This window comes from Phyllobates terribilis, unplaced genomic scaffold (genome assembly GCF_046119375.1).
Source record: "Phyllobates terribilis strain yellow unplaced genomic scaffold, ASM4611937v1 Scaffold_4__5_contigs__length_816908805, whole genome shotgun sequence".
In the NCBI taxonomy this organism is placed as follows: Eukaryota; Metazoa; Chordata; class Amphibia; order Anura; family Dendrobatidae; genus Phyllobates; species Phyllobates terribilis.
This window is the reverse complement of record NW_027362764.1, coordinates 404266139-404283302: the sequence shown is the minus strand read 5'-3', so window position 1 is coordinate 404283302 and position 17164 is coordinate 404266139. Positions and strand designations below refer to the sequence as shown.

General features: G+C 40.9%; 1 protein-coding gene across 4 annotated transcripts in view; it reads left to right on the top strand.

Moving 5' to 3' along the window:
• MSANTD3 (Myb/SANT DNA binding domain containing 3) overlaps positions 1-17164 on the top strand; it is a 47805-nt gene that overhangs the window by 13320 nt on the left and 17321 nt on the right. For all 4 annotated transcript variants that reach the window (XM_073678573.1, XM_073678570.1, XM_073678571.1 and 1 more), the window contains exons 2-3: positions 2000-2426; positions 3106-3246. In XM_073678573.1, the coding sequence (XP_073534674.1) occupies positions 2000-2426; positions 3106-3246 (568 nt within the window). The remainder of the gene's footprint in view (positions 1-1999; positions 2427-3105; positions 3247-17164) is intronic.

The following is a 17164-nucleotide window of genomic DNA, read 5'->3' as shown; positions in this document are numbered from 1 at the left end:
GCCTGTTGTACCTGGCGCCGGCTCAGTGGGTCACTGATCCTGGTCCTGCCGGTGATTTTGGTGCTCACCATCAACAGAGCAGCTCTTTTTCCTTCTGGGCTGCTCTGTCAACGGGTCGTGACAACCGATGTCATGCACATTGACAGCCGGCTTACATCAGCAGGTCAAAGCCGAAGAGATGATGCTCTTCTGTCTATGGAAGCCTCTAAATCACCTGGAAAAACACTCTGTGATCACTCTCTGCCAGCAGAGATCTTGGGCACATTGTTAAAAAAAAAAAAAAAAAAAAAAAAAGGTCCCGGATAATCTTTTTAAGGTGATAACAAACTTGCTTTAATTTTAATGTTGACAAATTTTTGGTTTGTGATGCCATTTTGCGAGACCCATAACGTCTTTATTTTCCTATTGATAGAGATGTGTTATGGCTTGTTTTTCTTTGACGCTGAGTGTTATTTTATTAATACCATTTAGGGTATGTACAATTTTTGGTTGGCTTTTACTTCTTTTTCTTTGCAGACTATTATCAGAAGATCGGACCACCCCTTTAACACTTCTAATTTTGATAGCATTCTTACCTTGCAGCATTTTTTTTTCTACACCTCTCTAAAACGTTTGCACATTACTGCGTGTATAAGATAAATAAATATAATATTTTTAGATAGGTCTTTCTCCCTTCCATACGAGATATATCTGACTGTAGGATCAGACTATTCACAGTATTTATTTGTATTCCTAAACATCGACCTGCAGGTTTGAATAGCAGTCACATAGTAAGCACAAAAACGAAGAATTTGTCTGCAGCAGGTTTTTCTGCAATGTTATTTATTGTAGCTTAAACAATTGGATGCACAAGTTCACACTACCTTTTTAAAGGGTAACTGTACTTTAACTTTTCAGAATAAATGTTTGTGTGCATACATGAAGAATAAATACTATATCTGACTATTAGATTTGTGTCTGGCAATTTCATCAGTTTTTCCTTCTGTCTATTCTCTAATTTGCAAACCACTCTGAGCTGGTGGGAGGAGATTAGAACACACACTTCTATTTTCTATTCCTTTTTGTAGCAGCAGCATGGAGTAAATTGCAAAGCAGCAGTGATCAGTGTAGATATGTATTTTTCACTAAAGTGAGTTAAAAAGGTTTGTTGGAAACTTCTGCACTAGATATGGTTTGAATAAATTCTCTGGACCTGGTCTTTCGGCTACGCCTGTAATGTGTGGTTGCTGTACCCCCTTTTACCTGACAATATACTCTGCTCCTTTTTTGATTAGCGGGTCTGTCGTAATATCATTGCTGTGGCTTGACACGTTTGATATTTTTTTTTTTTTTGCACCTGATCGGCTATTCAAAAGAAGAGCATGGATTCCATCAGGTAAGAAGTGTTTTTTAGGGCTCCTGTCTAGGAACCACAGATTTTTGAAGTGGCCGATGGACCAGGTCCTGCAAATGGATTTGCACCAACTTTGTGTGTCTCTGCCTTTTTCTTTACTTCTCCAACCCTCTCCAAAAGTATAATGCGCTGTGTCCCATAAGATAGGGAGCTGGCATTCTGTGTTATGAGGAAGACAGACATGAACAGTTTTTTTTATTTTATTTTTTTGCCTGAATTACTGTTTAGTTAAGGTGGGGGAGGAGAAGTGGCTGATAAATGGGGAAAGAAGGTGATTTCTCTAATGAGATGACATAGTTTCTTATTCACCTGTACTATTGATTAATGCAACGTTTCTTGAAAGTACAGTTCCTGTTTTAAGTGTCCTAACACAGCAATTGAAATTTACCATATAGTGCATCATGTAAAGACGGCACATTTAACCGTCACGTTACACATTTAGAAACTTCGTTAGGGCTGATGGAATACAGTGTTTTGGCCAAAATATGTACTGCACTTTATAGTTTTTAATAAACGTATATTTTGTTTAACAATATTAAAGCTTACTACTATTAATACTAACGGGCATATTTATTGTAGAGTTAATTATTTTTCCTCTTTGTTAAGATGTTTGCAGTACCGTGGAAAATGCAAAACAACGAAGTGTTGAAACCGGCCAAGTACTTTTCTGAACTGGAGAAGAATGTCCTCTTGGCTCTGGTAGAAAAATACAAATATGTATTGGAGTGTAAAAAAAGTGACGCACGGACTATTGCGCTGAAGCAGCGCACATGGCAAGCATTGGCCCATGAGTACAACTCACAACCTAGTGTGTCTCTGAGGGATTTTAAACAACTAAAAAAATGCTGGGAGAATATAAAGGCAAGGACCAGAAAGATAATGGCCCACGAAAGAAGAGAAAAGGTGATGCGGTGTGGGCTGGCTTCTAACAGCATAAAAGAAAAGGTAGCAAGTATGATTCCAGAGCAGATCTACTATGTACGGACTCCATCGGAGGAGGAATCTCCATACAATCATGACTCTTCCAATCCAGGTAAAGGCTAATAAGAATCTAGTGCCAGAAGTATTGATTATACTTTATAATGAATTCCATATTATCATTTATTGTGGGACTATGTCTTCATGAAAACCCCACTAAACTAAACTACTCTTTGCTTTGTCATTTATTGCAACCAAAGGACAGCTGTGGTATTGTTTCTAGAAGACATGTTGTTTTTTTTTTCGTTGGGGGTCTAGCGGGTCGAATCTCTGGGACCTGACCAATCGGCACAATGCCTTTTTAGCCCCTTCTTTATTTACACAGGCATAGCGCTACTGATGTCAAGGTAGCTGTACCTGGAACTGCATCTTGTCCCTTTCAGTTCTGTTGAAGCGTATGGGCCAAGCAGGAGTACCAGGCATAGCTATGTGTATGGATGAGCGTCTGTATCTGTGTAAATAACGTAAAAATGTGACTCTCAATCAAACATTGATGGCCTGTGATGGGAATTGGTCATTAATTTGTTACATTCTTAGAAACCTTTTAATGTGGTTATTCCCTTTTTAAAGTCTGTATTTGTAGCTATGAGTTTTAACAAAGTTTCCAGTGATAATATTGTTAGTGTTGCTGATCCTCCTTATATCCCTTTGCATGCGTACATAGGTTTACTGCTGTAAGTTTTTGGCTTTAATAATTTATACTGGTATTGAAATATTTTTTTCATATGGTTTAGATATGGAGTGCAAGAAAGTTAATCTCTTAGATCTGGAGCTTCTTATTGACGAACAGGGGAAAATCCAGACTAAACCATACAACAAAGCACCTGAAACAGATTCCTTGTGTGAAGATGGTTCACCGAGTTCAGTAGAAAAAGGTAATATGAAGACAAAGCGTTTTACCTATTTATGTAGTTGTAAGTTTGTCATAATTGTGTGTCTAAAGACCACCATGCACTTTAAAGTTGGCTGGACCCTCCAATTTTGATAATTTCGCCCCCTCCCTTAATATCAGAAGTGTAGGGCTGCTTGCTGATGTTGGAGGATAGAAGTATCTGGCCTGAAATGTCTAGTTTTCGGTTTTTCTTCCTCTCTCGATTTTTAAAAAAAAAATAAAAAAAGAAACCAAAAAAAAACAAACACATTAATGCTCAGGGGAAAAAAACAAGTCAAAATTAAATCAAGGGTGCATTAAAATGTAGAGGGGTATACCGATCTGAGACATGTATGTATATGCTATAAATGTGTGATAGGTACTTGTTCCAATAACTTCCACTTTTCAGGAGAATGGGGGCCTGCTTGTCCCCAATTCAGCACTTCAGAGAGAAGAGCATACTTATATTCTGCTCTCTCCAATGTAGAATATGAATGATGCAGAAGCAACCTAGTATTTCAGTTCTCATAACCTAAATAGACAGCCACTTCCATAGGTGGACATAATATATTTCTCTTACTCCTCTTTGAAGTGCTAAACACTCAATCCATTAGTATTTGCATGTGCATGCTGCCACACTGTATGCAGCTTTTCTTCTCTGTGACATGGAAACTAAAATGTGAGAAGTCATACAACACAGACAGACATGTTTTAGTTCAGATTGTTGGGAACCACATAAAATGGCATTGTGTGCCGTAAGTGGTAAACCCCTGCATTAAATACAAGACCTGCGAGAGGCATGGACTAGCTGTGAATGAATGTAGGGGAATGTGTGACCTTTTGAGCTCTCACTCGTCCTGAAAAGGTTTTATACTGTAATAAAACTGGCTTACCCAAGCAACAGTCAGCATATCAAATCTTCTGGGATGCAGGAAAGATGCTGATATAGTGTCGGAAAATTGACATGCAGCAGAAAGACCTCCCCGCCACGAGCACAGTGAGGTGGAGGAAATCAAAGATGGCACTTGGAAGGGGTTGGCGATGACAGTAGAGCAATTGCCCAAAGACTGCAAACCTTTTGGACACCCCACTGAGTGGGCCCAGTCTCTTTATTTTCTTGGCTTGGCATGAGGAGGAGGCCAGAGAACTTGAGCTGGGAAGCATACGTAGTCCTGTAGGAGGTCAGCTTATTGTCTATGTTGAGGAGCAAATGCTCGCTCTTCTGGCAGGTTCACTGCTGGTACATTCAGAAAGCAGTAAATAAATTACAGTACATCACAAACCTGTCTGAGTGGTTAGGTTGGACATAGTCTCTTGTATATCTGTTTATGGATCACTGTGTATTATGATCTGGTGGAACACAATAAAGCTATGGAAGGCAGAGTCAATGAGCTAGAGCAGGGGTCTCAAACTCGGCTGGGTATATGGGCCGCACATGTAAAAAATTTGAATTTGGGGGGCCGCATTCTTTGTTCAATGTGACATTTTTAGTGATACCATTTTTTTTGTATACACCTTTTGAACATTTTTGCCGTGTTTATTTTTTTATGGCTTGGGTCGTTATGGATGTGGCGATAATAAACGTGCACTTTTTTGTGTTTACTTTAGTTTACATATTGGGCACTAAAAATGCTGTTTTATATTTTTTCATGCTTTATTTTATTTTTTATTTTTTTTTACAATTTTATTTCCCCCAATTGGCCACATACAGTAATATTGTCTTACAATTAGCATCATATAGTAATAATGGAAAACATCTTGTAGTAATGTTCCCCATCCAAGTCCCCATCTTGTACTAATGTGCCCCATCCAGGTCCCCATCCTGTGGCTATGTGCCCCATCCAGGTCCCCATCCTGTAGCAACGTTCCCCATCCTGGCGCCCATCTTGTACTAATGTGCCTCATCCAGGTCCCCATCTTGGGGCTATGTTCCCCATCTTGTGGCTCTGGTCCCCATCTTGTGGCTCTGGTCCCCATCTTGTGGCTCTGTGCCCCATCCAGGTCCCCATCTTGTGGCTCTGTGCCCCATCCAGGTCCCCATCTTGTGGCTCTGTGCCCCATCCAGGTCCCCATCTTGTGGCTCTGTGCCCCATCCAGGTCCCCATCTTGTGGCTCTGTGCCCCCTGTGTTGTTCTTCACACACATAAAATAGAAAAAAAAAAGATGGTTCTCACCTGTCCTCCGTTCCCTCGGCGGCCTTCCTGCAGATGTGGCCCGCAGGCACCACAGAGTCCGACCCCTTGACGATCCCGACCTGGTCCAGGAGGAGCCGCCGACAGCAGCGCTGAATTGCCACACAGAGACTGTCTCCCAGCACTGCATTTCCAATGCCAGCCGCTGGCCAATCAGAGGCCAGCAGCTGACATCTGCATATGGCAATGACGTCATACTCGCTGCGCCGACACGCAGATATCAGCTGCTGGCCTCTGATTGGCCAGCGGCTGGCATTGGAAATGCAGTGCTGGGAAACAGTCTCTGTGTGGCAATTCAGCGCTGCTGTCGGCGGTTCCTCCTGGACCAGGTCGGGATCGTCAAGGGGTCTGTGCCTGCGGGCCGCATAAAGCAGCCTCAGGGGCCGCATGCGGCCCGCATGTTTGAGACCCCTGAGCTAGAGGATGCTTTCCCTCCTGTGCACCTATATTTACGGTTACCAGTGTTTCAGAAATGGTCAACATCCTTAAAAATTTCTTTTCTGTACTTTAGTCATGACAAATAGTGCATACAAACAATGAGCCAATAAATGTACCTACACTACGCCAGGAAGATATTGAGGATGCGGAGATGCCCATTTATATTGACATACAAAAAAATAATTTTGAAAAATGTGAAGGCCACTGGAGGTCAAAGTACAGTTTTGTGAAAGAGAAGTTACCCACGTCTCTAGATGAAGCCATCGTTGTTGTAGTGCCTAAGAGAGGAAGGGAAGCAAGTTGCCCAAATCAAATTTATATAGACTAATCTAGTTGCTTCCATCAGCCATTAAGATTCTAGCAAAAGTCCTGGTGTTATGATTCACTAGGGTTATAATTAGAGCGATGCGCTCACACCAGGCCAGGTTAATGGCCTCTAAGTTGACATCTGTTAACCTGTCCAGAGTGTTACTAAATTTGCAAATGGTCCAGGATAAAACCTATGACAATGCTGTCGTAAGATGCTGCAAAAGCATTTGACCGTATTAAATCGGGTATCTCTATGCTGTCTTGGCTAAACTCTGATTTGGTTTTAATTTACTTTGTTGGGTTAAACTATTATACAGGACCTTGAGGACATATTAGAGCAAATGGCTGCTTGTCCAAGGGATTTTCCCTGACTCAGAGGACTCTATAGGTGGTGGGTAGGGGGTTCCTCTTACATCCTTGCCAATTGAGCCATTGTTTTGTCTTGTCAGAGGTTACACAGATGTGGCAGGGTGCCGATATGGAATGGAGGAGCGGATTGCCCTCTGTGGTGCGTGTGTGATTTTGATAAAACCCTACCAGTATTTGAGCTAGAGATTGAATGATTAGGGCATTTTATTGATTCGCCATAAACTGGACAAAATTTGCATTGATGCCGTTGAACAACTATATGATTTCTGTAGTATACAACAGTAGGGTGATCCTTTGTGTTAGTGAATTTCGGTATTTAAGTATTCAGGTCACTAGGAAAGTAAGGGATTGTATCTGCCAACTTGCAATCTCTTGTGGTAAAGTTGAGTGCAAAAAGATGGAGGCGTGGGCAAAACTGCCCCTCTTGGCATGACAAACTCTATCAGGATGGTAATGATGCTATGTATTTTATATGTGCAGCAGATTGCATCTGTATGGCTACCCAAATATAGGTTTACAAGTATGCAAAACTTATATGGGAACTTTAGATATGGAAGAGAGATCTTAAGAATTAAGTTAGAGAATCCAGGTGGCCAATGAACAAGATGGACTGGCTTTGCCACATACATGGGGATATTAACTAGCCTCTCAATTCATTCATTTTAAGGGGTGAGTGTTAGATGAGGCACAAAAATGATAAAATAGGCTAGGTTGATATTTGAGCAGGGGAGAGAGCCTGCTAAAATGTATAGCGGCTCATAGATTCAAGGTAGACTCCATGCAGAAATCCTCTTTGCTATTCCTATATAAAATAGTGTGGATCTGTAAACCATTGCTAGGCATAACAGGATGATCAAAATATGCGCTTATTTGGCATAATCCCCATTTATTGGAATTACACCAACTAGAGGTATTCAGGGATTGATAAAGACAATGGTTGGAGTATCTGCACCTACTTCATTTGGATGGTTACTTTCTATCCTTTGAACAACTGAGGGGAGATTTTGGCCTCCACCAGTTTGATTTCTAAAAAGTTTTGGCATTTTAGCAGTTTACCAAAACATATTCAAGATAGTTATATAATTAATATTGGCTTAAAGTGCAGACTCTTTGCTTTAATTTGAGGGTATTCAAATGTAATAATTTGGTGAATTCTACAAAAAAAAAAAAGCGCACTGTTGAGTTTGGGGAACTCAAAAAGGCCTGGAAGTCCACAGAAGACATCATTGGTGGATGATCGCTGAATCCTTTCCATGGTGAAGAAAAACCCTTCACAACATGTACCCAAGTGAATAACACTATATCTATATCAAAAAGAGGCAGTCAGAGTATAATGGCACTTCCAATATAATATGAAAATCCCAAAAAAGAGGAAGCAGATACAGCTAAATAATAAAACTTTATTAGTAAATTAATCTGACATAGACAGTAAAAATGGTTAGAAATGTGACAGACTCCACCAATCCAGGGAGCAGAGAGATGTAAAAAAGAACATGGAAAATCTTAGTGAAACATGTAAGACTCAAAATGTATATACATCATCTAAGCCATGAGTAGGCATATAAATAGCAAGATATACAGTACAGAATCCCATAAAGGGTAAGGGGTAATCTTTGCTAATATGCAAGATGATGGATACTAAATAATATCAAGTGATGGCTGCAATCATATGTAAATGCTTGTCTGACAACACAAGTATTAATAGGCAGCTAGAAGGTTTGTAAGAAATATCCAATAACACATGCAATTCCATATCAAATTTTATCATATATGAAAGGTGCTCCTCTGAACTAGCAGCTATTGCTAACAGCAGCTAATTAGCAGCTATGGACAGAAGATAAAAGTATACAAGAATAAATAGTCATGTATTGAATATAAACATATGAAAAGTACTCAACTGGACAACCTGGAATTAATGAGGACAGGTACACCAACGCACGAAACGTCCATGGGTTCACTCATCTCTATTCATGATCCAAAGCACACCAGATCCTTTATAAAACATGGCGTCATTGTAATGAGATGAGTGCATGGCTTCCAATGGCACTGGGTCGCTAGTTTTTATTGACTCTGGGACTAAAGACAGAAGTGGCATTTAGTTTGATTTGGGTGGCGTTTCACAGTACAGATGGACAATGTCTGACACGTACTGTTAAAGCAATCCAGGAGTTTAAGACAAAGGTGGAATATTCTGCAATGGCCAAAATCACCAGATCTCCATTCTATTGACCATGAATTTCACATGCTTAATACAAAATGTAAGGCAAAAAGACCCACAGACAAGCAACAACTGAAGTCAGCTGCAGTAAAGGCCTGGTAAAGCATCACAAAGAAGGAAAACCAGTGTTTGGTGATGTCCATGGCTTCAAGAATTCGGGCTGTTATTGCAAAGGATTCTCTTCAAAATATTAAAATGAACATTTTATTTATGGTAAAGTTAATTTGTCCAATTACTTTTGAGCCCCTGAAATGAGAGGCTTTATTAAAAAAAAAAAAAAAAAAAGTTGCAATTCCTAAACTAAACACTAAAGCCACACTAAGAAGAATTAAAATTCCCCCAAAAATTCAAGAAAAAACAGCAAAAGAGGGCAGCAATGTTACCTGCCCAGATCTTCAAAGCCAAATGCACTACCAGGATGCAGCAGACCCACATAAAGATGGCGGCTACACAGGTGCAAAATGCTGATCAGACAATCACTCACAGCCTACCATTTCATGGAGGGGGTGACTGCTTAGTATTTAAATTGCACAAAAAAGGATTGTATAGGGTGCTGTTCACACTAGGGTAGTGCACAGTATCCGGCTTATAGCCTATTAGTTACGCCCATATTATTCGACTAGGCGGGCTGCCTGGTACTATCCAAGTGCACCCCCTGGGAACAGACACCCTAGTTTACACTGGCTGCACACCTTCTCATTTAAAGATTTTTCTGTATTTTCATGACTATGAAAATTGTACATTCACACTGAAGGTATCAAAACTATGAATTGGCACACGTGGCATTATATACTTAACAAAAATGTGTGAAACAACTGAAAATATGTCTTATATTCTAGGTTCTTCAAAGTAGCCACCTCTTGCTTTGATGACTGCTTTGCACACTCTTGGCATTCTCTTGATGAGCTTCAAGAGGTAGTCACCGGAAATGGTTTTCACTTCACAGGTGTGCCCTGTCAGGTTTTAATAAGTGGTATTTCTTGCCTTATAAATGGGGTTGGGACCATCAGTTGTGTTGTGCAGAAGTCAGGTGGATACACGGCTGATAGTCCTACTGAATAGACTGTTAGCTGCTTTTTTCTTGCCATAATACAAATTCTAAGTAAAGAAAAACGAGTGGGAATCTGTGCTTTGGCTGATGAGTCCAAATTTGAGATCTTTGGTTCCAACCACCGTGTCTTTGTTGCGCGGCATGAAAATACAGAAAAATCTTTAAATGAGAAGGTGTGTCCAAACTTTTGGTCTGTACTGTATATACATGACCTCCAGTTATGCCATGTTCGGTGGCCTCCTGCTATAAGTAGGGTCGAACAGGACTTATGTTAGTGTAAGGGAATGTTCACACCGTTTTGTTTTTTTTTTATCCCTGGTGGTCAAAAACTGAGTTTTCTAATGTACAATGCTTCAGAAAACTCTCCTCCTTTGGAGAGTTTTTGGAGTAGTTTTAAGTTTCCTTCAGTAGTTTTTTGAAGGGTTTTTCAACATTTTTGCATTTTACTTTCTTGAAATATTTTTGCAGTCATTTGATTGGACAGCGCCTAGTTTGGAGCATTTTCCCATCAGGAGCCGCCTCGAGCAAGAGCCACTTGCTTTTGTTTAACCACACTTTTTTTTTAAAGCCTAAAGCATTTAAAAGATGCTTGAAAGCATGAACAATATGAACAATTAAATTGTTTTTCCATACAAATAGGAAGATTCTTTTCATGTTAGCACTTTTTCTGATATTTTTTAGGAGTGGAGTTATTCTAAAACAGCAGAAAAGAAACAATGGGAAAACACCCTAAAACTGGCAGCTATAATGCCCTACAATACTTATGATCAGAACAGTGAAAGTTCAGGGCCCATAGTTAGACAAAGTAAAACAAAGTGCAATAAAATTTGTAAAACAGCGGGGAGGGGAGAGGAAAGGAAAAATGTCTTGCCAATAAGAGTGCTGTTATGTAAAAATAAAAAAGTACATAAATTGGTAAGTACAGTAAGGAGTCATACCTGGGACTCTGTAAATGCCTTTTCACACATATAGGTAGGTAAAGCAAGTTTTAATAGTATCAGATAAAACCAGACATACAAAAAAAAACAGCACATGTAGATAAAATTTAGATAAAGTCCATCCAAACTCAATTGTTCACATACGCCTAAGTGTGCTTTCACATTGCATTTCGGCACCCGTTCAGTGACTCGCGTTGGGGCTTGCGTCTGAACGCCCGCAAAACTGGATTCGGACGTATGCATCGACGTGGCCATAGACTATAATGTGGCCGACAGAGTGAACATGTGCCCTGCCGTGCATAATTTAAGTGTGTATGCCTACTGGAGACGGACTCTCAGACGTAGTAGACGGCATCTGAGTGTCTGTCTCCAGTAGGCGTATACGCCCAAAAATTATTCTTGGTGCTCTGCCTTGCAAAACGGGATTCGGACGTATGCGCCGAAGGAGCCATAGACTACAATTGTGCCAACAGAACCAATATGTGCAATATGTTCATACGTCCGAATCCGGTTTTGCACGGAGTTCGGACTTAAGCCCCGACGGGGCCATTGAACTTTTGCCTAAACGCAACATGAGGGCACCCTTAGTAAGCCAAACTAGTTAGTACTAGGCAAGACATCAATGTTGAACAAGAGTAAGTAATCAATGAGACGGGTTTTGCTGACAATGGTCAAATTAATCAATGCTTCTATCCTATATTTTGTCCAACTCAAACAAAAACAGCATCAGAGATAACATTTGTCTCATTAATAGATCCCACAAAGCAGTAAGAATGGTTCAATCTTGCCCAAATCTGTCATCCAGGATCATTGGACAAGGTCTTATTCTTTCATGGTCTTCTATTGTGGGTTGCCATGGAGACACTTTTTCCATATTCTTGCCCTAATTGGGCTACCCTGACCCTGGTACCCCCAAAAAAGGGCAGTTCACAGCTATTCCTTAATAATGGTCCCTAGTAAATACCCTAAGTGCCTCCTAACGTGTTTCCTCAGGGGAGTTATAAGGTGCACATAATCAGGGGAACTAAGAAATCAGCATATTCCAAAACTGTGGAGTGTGCACCTAATACACAGTGCCATGGTGGTATTTTTGTTTGGTTTTATCTGATATATTTTATGTTATATTTTAATTCTCACATATTTGCTTTACCTACATAATTGGTATCAACATATCCAAGTTGACACGTGCTACAAAACTGAAAAAGAAAGAAAAGTAAAATTAAATGAATAAGCTTTACTTTTTTAGCATTTTTTTTAAAAAAAAACCTCCTATGGCTGTGTTTGTGAAAAAATTATCAGAATGACTATGCAAAAAACATTTTAAAATTAAAAAAATAGGGTATTACTATAGGAATACGGTAAATTACGGAGTGCCGACTATATTCTACTATATACTTTATTCGGTGACAACCAACACTCTCTTATGGTGGCTGAACGTAGAAAATCTGTCAGTAGGGGTCCAATGGGTATATTAGATCAAGGACGTCATGACAACAGATGCAAGCACAATTGGATGGGCGAGTGCACCTGATAGACACTGTAGTCCAGGGTATTTGGTCAGAATGTGAGCAAAGGAGTTTGTCAAACATGAACGAACTGCTGGTAGTAAAATATACAATAGAAAAATTTCTCGCATCTCTCCAAGGCCATCATGTTCGTATCCTGTCGGACAATCAAACAACTGTAGCTTATATCAACCATCGAGTGGAACATGATCTGACTCTGTGGTAGGAATGGAATAAATTTTCCACATAGCATCATCTTGTCATTAACAGCATTGCACATAAAAGGAAAGAAAAACTACAGGGCAGACTTCCTAAGTCGGAATCAAATGAGACAAGGTGAATGGGCCCTGAATCAGATATTCCAGCAAATTGTAGACCTGGGGGCCTTCGAAGCATAGACTGGTTCGCAGGCAGGCAGAACAGGAAGGTGAGAAAATTCTGCTCACTAGATCCAAGGGAAAAACCTCATGCGGTAGATGCCTTCCTGATTACATTAAACTTTGACCTATCCTATACTTTTCCTCTAGTAATGATAAATCCAGCTGTACTAAGGAAGATCTGGGAGGACCAGGCAAGAATAATCCTGATAGCCCCATTCTGGCCCAAAAGACTGATTTTCATGGGTGAGGCTGATGTCCATCTCCGATCCATGGATCTTACCAGAGATCACAGATCTGCTCATCCAAGGTCCGGCCTGGCATCTGCAAACGACGGGCCTTCATTTGACAGCCTGAAACTTGAAAAGTCACTATTGATCCAAAAAGGTTCCCCCCCCCCAAGTTTAATATCTACTTTACTGAAGAGCAGAAAACCAGTGATGACATGGATATACGGTAGAACTTGGAAAAAGTTCTTGTTCAGTTCAGGAGAAAATCTGGGTGGGGAAATTCCAATTAAATTTATCTTAGAACTTCTCCAGAAAGGAGTAGAGCTTGGGCTATTTACTGGCACTCTTAAAGTGCAGGTTTTGGCCCTAGGGGCATTGTACAACTATAACTTGACAGTCAATTGATGGATAGCCAGGTTTATTAAAACCTGTGGTAAGGAGTCCGAAGATTCCTTACTGGGATTTGAACTTGGTATTGGAGGTGTTAACTAACCCCCACTCCCCCTTCCTACCTTGAACCATTTAAAAATTTCTCCTGGTAATTCTGGTAACATGGACTTCAGCCCGTAAAGTCAGTGATATACACGCCTTGTCAGTTACCCCCCCCCCCCATTTGCACAGATTTTTGAAGATTGGGTTGTTTTAAGGCCAGATCCACCCCATCTTCCAAAGGTAACCATGAAATGGATTACTACAAAAAGAGGGAAGAATCATCTCTTATACCTAAGAACCCAAAGGAGGAAAAATCTCACACACTGCATGTTAGGAGGACTCAAAGTACATGGCCGTAACAAAACAATGGCAGAAGAGCCAGTCATTGTTTGTCTCTTTCCAAGGCTCTAGAAAAGGCCTTAAAGTCTCAAAGGGTATCCTAGCTAGGTGGATTAGGGAAGCCATTAGGTTAGCCTATTCCTTTTAGCAGTGTATCCATCCCAGACAGTATAAAGGCCAATTCTACTAGGGCTGTCGCGACCTCTTGGGCAGAGAAGGCGGAGGTGTCCATCGATCAGATATGTAAGGCAGCAACATGGACCTCTCCTTTCGACCTTCTATAAACACTATAGGCCTGATCTGTCCTCCTCTGCTGATCTATCTTTTGAGAGAAGGGCTCTACAGGCAAAAGGTCACCCCGTAAGGTGGATTTGGTTTCCCTGTAAATCTCTTGTGTGGTTTTGTCAAGGGAGAAAGGCTAAATTTCTTACCAGTAATGGGATTTTCCATAGCCCATGACAGGACCCTTATATTTCCCTTCTCCCCCATCCCCCATCACTGAGTTTGTGTGCAATAATTAAATTTAGGTGTATAGTCCAAAAGGTGTTGTGGTTATTGTTTTGTGACTGTATGTACATAACTGTCTGGTGGTCCTCTCGTGCTCAATCACCCAACTGATGCAGGGCTAGGTTCTGCCCTTTAATTCAATGGGTTTCCTGTCCCTGATGGGTGGATCTCCTCTCATGTGGTGCTGTCATGGGCTTTGGAAAATCCCATTACCGGTCAGTAATTTTAGTCTTTTCCCCATATCCATGACAGCACCTGAGAGATTCTGCCTTTGGACATTTAAGCAAAGAGCAAAAAATAAAAGGGCAACTCCCACTTACTCATTCAATGTTGTTTTCTGGTCCTTTAGCAAAGAAGCCTTGAACACATAGCTGGAGCAGCTGTGAATGATGGAGTACCCTTAGGGTGTTCTATAGCAATCTCTAAGAATTGCAGTGAGTACATTGATGTGGAGCCTGCGGCCTCATGGTTGATGTTAGCTGCCTGGCCTGCAGCATTTGCTTGCCCGTGTTGGCTGCCTGGTCTCCAGCCTCTGCCTCGTCTCCAGCCTCTGCCTCATGGCTTGATTTGGCCTTCAGTCGAGTATGACTCTCAGTGATATGCATTAACTTTGGGCTATGTATCTTTGCCCAGTTAGCCAGCTGACTCTTGACTTTGTAGGTTTGTTTATACACTACTGCCGCACAACATGATTTCCTTAGTATTGCACAGGTGATAATTCCATCACCTGTGCAATACTAAGGAAACCCTGAAAACATGATCTGTTGGTGGGTCTTGAGGACTGGAGTTGGGAAACACTGCAGTAGATCCTCCTAGTCTGGGGTCATAAAATGGACAAGTCAGCATTTTAAGTTGATAAATATCTTGTTCCAGTTTATCAATCCTAGTTTGAGTTGTAAGATGCACATGGTTATTCAGTGACCTACCTCCTTTATAAAAATCTGCGCCGCCGCCATCATTGTGTGCGGCGGCGCGTGTACAGGACTTCAATAAAATGGCGCCGGAGGCAGCACATGCGCAGATCGAGATTTTGGCTCTGAACTGAGCCGAGATCTTGATCCACAAATGCGCCGCCTCCGGCGCCATTTTATTGAGGTAATGCACACAGGATGCCGGCTCTCCCTGCGAACACGCCGCACACAATGATGGGAGCGGCATGAAATTATAAAAAAGGGGGCAGGTCACTAAATAATCAGTACAGCCATTTCCCTGAGGCCCACAACTTCAGGAAGATGGCCACTGAGATCCCAGTCTGCGCATGTGCCGGCTCTGGCGGCCATTTACCTGTAGATCATGGCTTCAGGAAGATGGCTGCCGGAAAAGGAATGCACGCCGCTCTGCCTGACTGTCAACACTGGCCCCGCAGCGTATCACCACTTCTGCTGCCATCGCTGGGTTTCAAAGGGAGGGACCCTGCTTCCTGCGATTTCCCCCTGCTGCTGGGACACCCTATTCTCCCTTCCAGGGCCCGCAGCATTGCTCCACTTCTGCTGCCGGTTTCCGTTTCCTGAGGGACCATGCCTCCTGTGATCACCTCCCCCCCGGTGAGATGCCTATTCTGACTAGAAGACTGATCCCCACCTTTATAAAAAAAAAAAAAAAATTTCTTAATTTCCACCCCAAAATTTGGTGTGCGATTTATAGTCCGAAAAATACAGTAATATTTTCAAAGATTGTTTAACCACAATCTTAACGTTAGTGCATCATATACTACTACAGCCACTATGGGTATGTGCACACAGTTTTTACACTGGAAATTGCTTCAGAAAACTCCCCTTCTTTGGGGATTTTTTTTCATTCTCTGGAGTTTTTCAAGCATTGGTTTTTCTTTTTTTTTTCAAACGGTTGTATTGGACCGTCTTAAGCATTTCCTGTTGCAAGTCACTTCTTTTGGAGTGTTTTCCACTTTTTTTTCTCTTTAAGCAGGGAATTTCTAAACTTGAAATGGAAGAAAAATGCTAAAAAGCCTGTACATATAACCAGCAAGTCATTTTGCAATAGGACTGAATATGAAGGGTTTTTGAAGTCCCTCTCACCCCCTTAGATTAGGTTCACATGCAGCGTTTTTGTGGCGTTTTTTTTTTTTTTTCTCTGCAGCCCAAAAATGTTTTTAGCTGAAAAAACTGTTAGAAATGCCAATTTTTTGGGGGGGTATTTTTTGCAGTGTTTTTTTTGGATACGGGTGCTTTGTCTACCATACATTTTTAATAAACGCAGTGTAAACATTTGTGCCATTTCTTCCCTTTCTCATTTCAGCGTTTTTTTCACCCATAGAAAGCAAACACTGAAAAAATTGACATGCTGCAGATTACAAAAACACTGAAGTTTTCAAATTCAGTCAGGAAGAAGTGTGTGCATGAAACTAATGAAATCTTATAGCTGCTGATGGTATGGTAAAAACAGCTTTGTTTGCATAAAAAGAAAATGTAAAAATCATGCAGCGAAAAACGCAATGTGTGAATATTGCCTAAAGGAGCTTCGAAAGACTCTTTGAAAAACTGTCTGTACATACCCATACAGTTTTACACAAGCCTTTAGTAGGAGACCCAGTAGTTATGTTAAATAAAGCCAACAGTCTATAGGCAGGAAACTGGAAACAACCCCTTTTTTATTCATTTACAAACTTTGCTTTTCATTTATCTTCCCAAGACTGTGTTAGCCAGAAAGAAAGAAGAAAAAAAGCAAAGCAGAAAATAACAAGAAAAAGTACTAATAAGCCATAAAAAAGTGTCAGTTCGTTGATCTAGTTGAGCCTGAAGTACCTCTTGCTGGTATGCTGCAGCTTACTATCCAACCATAGAAAACCATAACCTTTAAAAAAATCTTGCAGCTTTCAGCTTAGTGCTTGGAGTGCTTTATTTTCAAGATGACGCCTATTTAATAATGAAGGTATATTGTTGTTTGGTTGCTATCTGTAATGCAGTATGCATGGACCTATAAGACAGTGGAGTACCTTTAAAGGTCCAAATAATTGCTCTGGGGACACTCCACTCCCTGCGCCACCATACTCTCCACTG